General features: G+C 38.1%; 1 protein-coding gene across 1 annotated transcript; it reads right to left on the reverse strand.

Moving 5' to 3' along the window:
- Positions 1-1,206: 1,206 nt before the first annotated feature.
- On the reverse strand, positions 1,207-2,652 carry LOC131862564 (uncharacterized). The gene is made up of 2 exons (XM_059215040.1): positions 2,487-2,652; positions 1,207-1,559 (listed from the first exon to the last, which is right to left on the reverse strand). The coding sequence occupies exons 1-2, from the start codon at positions 2,650-2,652 to the stop codon at positions 1,207-1,209; spliced, it is 519 nt and encodes a 172-aa protein (XP_059071023.1).
- Positions 2,653-2,877: the final 225 nt, after the last annotated feature.

The following is a 2,877-nucleotide window of genomic DNA, read 5'->3' on the forward strand; positions in this document are numbered from 1 at the left end:
AGCAATTACATAAGTTAATTCAAAGCATACATAAGTGGATTAACATGATAAAAATGCTTAAATGAACAAAGCCTATTAAAGATGATGATAGAAAGAAAAGAGAGCAAAATAGATACAAGAGAAAACACAATTGATAACGGAGTTCGTCCAGATGGACTACGTCTCTGGGTCTTGCTCCAATAGGGGGACCGATACGATTGCTCCAAGAAATCAATTACAAATGTTTAAAAAAACTATTCCCTTCAAGCACATCAATATTTATCCTCCAACATGCAGGAATAACAACAAACTCTTCAACATAGCATCTCCTTCCCATCACCTAGATGTCTTTCAAAAGGCCCATCACCCCCTTTTTTATACATAAAATTAGAAATAAATAGGCTAAACCACCAAAACCAAAAAATAATCCCCCTTAGGAAAATAATCCTATAGATATCCCCTTTACTATTTTATGGTTTGGATTTTACTCCATTATTAGGGGTTTGTTTTTAATATATAACCTTATTTAAATAAGGTTAGGCGGAATATATTTGGTTATGTAAATTATCCTCCAAAAATATCTTATGCACTATTAATAGCGCACTGGTCATCCTTGGTTTTAGGAGACCGGTGGTTGGGAGATTTGAAACTATTTTAAGGAGCATATCCTCCTGGATCAATCCTCCCCACTGGAGAGCTTTTGGACCTCCGAAAGCTTGATTACTCAGAAAGTAGGTGAGGGTAAAGTTCCCTCACTTTACCAATCTCCATCCATCTTGCTTTACCAGGGTGCATCCCTTTACATCCCACTTTAAGGTATTCAACACCACCTCTTTTTGAAGATATAATGTTTCTATCCAGGATGACATCCTCTAGTAGCTATGACATATGCTCAGGTGCAAGGTCATCAACTAAAGGAACTTGAATATTAGCCTCTTAATTGAATATCATTGGAGGCTCGTACAACTTCAGATTTTCTACATTTACAACTGAGTAAATTTGCATTTATGGAGGAAGATTAAGGTGAAAGGCATTGGTATCGATCTTTTCCAAGATCTCAAAGGGACCATATCTGATAGGCTTAAGCTTCTTACCTTCACCTTGCATCCTTTCCTTATTGATATGTAACCAAACACAGTCACCAACCTGAAAATGATGATCTACGAAATGCTTGTCATGGCGAGCCTTATATTTTGCTTGGCTCTGCTCCAACTGTGCTTCTACTGCCTAATGGATTGCTTGGATGTTCTGGATGAACTTTAAATCCCTTTCTGCATCATGGCATCCATCTACAACATCGTCCTTTCCAAAAGAAAAGTCCATTGGTGTCTTTGGCAAGTAGCCAAAGCAAGTCTCAAAAGGAGACCTCTTTGTAGAAGAACGTGTTGCATGGTTGTAAGCATGTTGCACATAATGAAGATTCTCATCCCACAACTTAGGATGCTTGCTACAGTAACCTCTAAGCAGATGAACAACTGTCCTGTTGACTACCTCTGTCTGTCTGTCTGTCTGCGGATGGAAGGCTGTACTCTTCTTCAGCTTGGTGTCCATGAGTCCCCACAAAGATGACCAAAATTCCCCTAAGAATCAAGAATCTTGATATGATACAATAGAAGTAGGTAACCCAAAATGAACCCATACAAATTGGAAGTACATATAAGCTGTTAGTTCAGCAGTGACCTATTTCTTACATGGCATTAAAATACACATTTTGTTGAACCGATCAACAACAACATACAAATAACCATGACCCTTCCTAGAAATAGGTAAACCCCCCAGAAAGTCCATAGACACACTTTTCCATGGATGGGATGGTATAGGTAAAGGTGTGTACAAACCCAATTTCTTGTTACTTGGTTTACTAGTTGCACACATTACACATCCCTTTATATACTTTGTAACAGTTTCCTGCATATGAGGCCAGTAACAATACTTCTGCAATTGAACCAATGTTTTACTTACCCTGAAATGCCCTGCAATCAAAGAGGTATGTGCTTCTCGAATCACCTATGTCTGTTCATCTTTAGGAACACATAGTTTACCCAAGTGGTACAACAAGTTATCCTGCACATAGTAATCTTTTTCTTCTACATGTTTACCTTGGATTAAAACTGCATATATATCCTTAAAGTTCTCATCATTAGCATATTGTTCCTGAAAAATTTCATGAACCATGGAACTATTTTTAAGGATTATCAAAGTATTCTTAATTGGAGGCCTAGAGAGCATATCTGCTACTTTGTTGTGGACACCTTTCTTATACTTAATTACCAAATGAAACTGTTGAAGAAAACCCATCCACCTAAAATGCCTACTTTGTTGCAGTTTAAACTATGAGTGCAAATACTAAAGTGGCTGATGATCAGTGTGGATTATAGTTTCTTTGCCCATTAAGTAGTGTTTCCATTTCTTAACACTCTGAACTAAAGCATAGATTTCCTTATTGTAAGTGCGATAGTTACTTACTATGCCTGAAAAAGTTTCAGAGTGGTAGCAGACTGGTTTACCTCCTTGCATGAGTACAGCTCCCATGGCAAACCCACTCCCATCTATCTCAATCTCAAATGGTTGATGTAAATTTGGTAAAGCCAAAACTGGTGCAGTGCTTAACTTTTCCTTCAAAGTGTTGAAAGCCTTCTGTTGTGGACCTCCCCACTGAAAAGTTGCCTTCATACTGGTCAATGCGTGCAATGATGAAGCAATAAAAGAGAAGTTTTCAATGAACTTCCTCCAGTACTGAACTACACCTAAAAAACTCCTGACTTCTGTGACTGTACTTGGCTTAGGCTATTTTACAATACAATCGACCTTCACAGGGTCTACTTTCAGTTGACCATTCCCTACGACATAGCCTAGGTACACTAAAGATGTCTTAGCGAACTCGCATTTAGACATCTT

The sequence above is a fragment of the Cryptomeria japonica genome, unplaced genomic scaffold (assembly GCF_030272615.1).
Source record: "Cryptomeria japonica unplaced genomic scaffold, Sugi_1.0 HiC_scaffold_47, whole genome shotgun sequence".
NCBI classification, from domain to species: domain Eukaryota; kingdom Viridiplantae; phylum Streptophyta; class Pinopsida; order Cupressales; family Cupressaceae; genus Cryptomeria; species Cryptomeria japonica.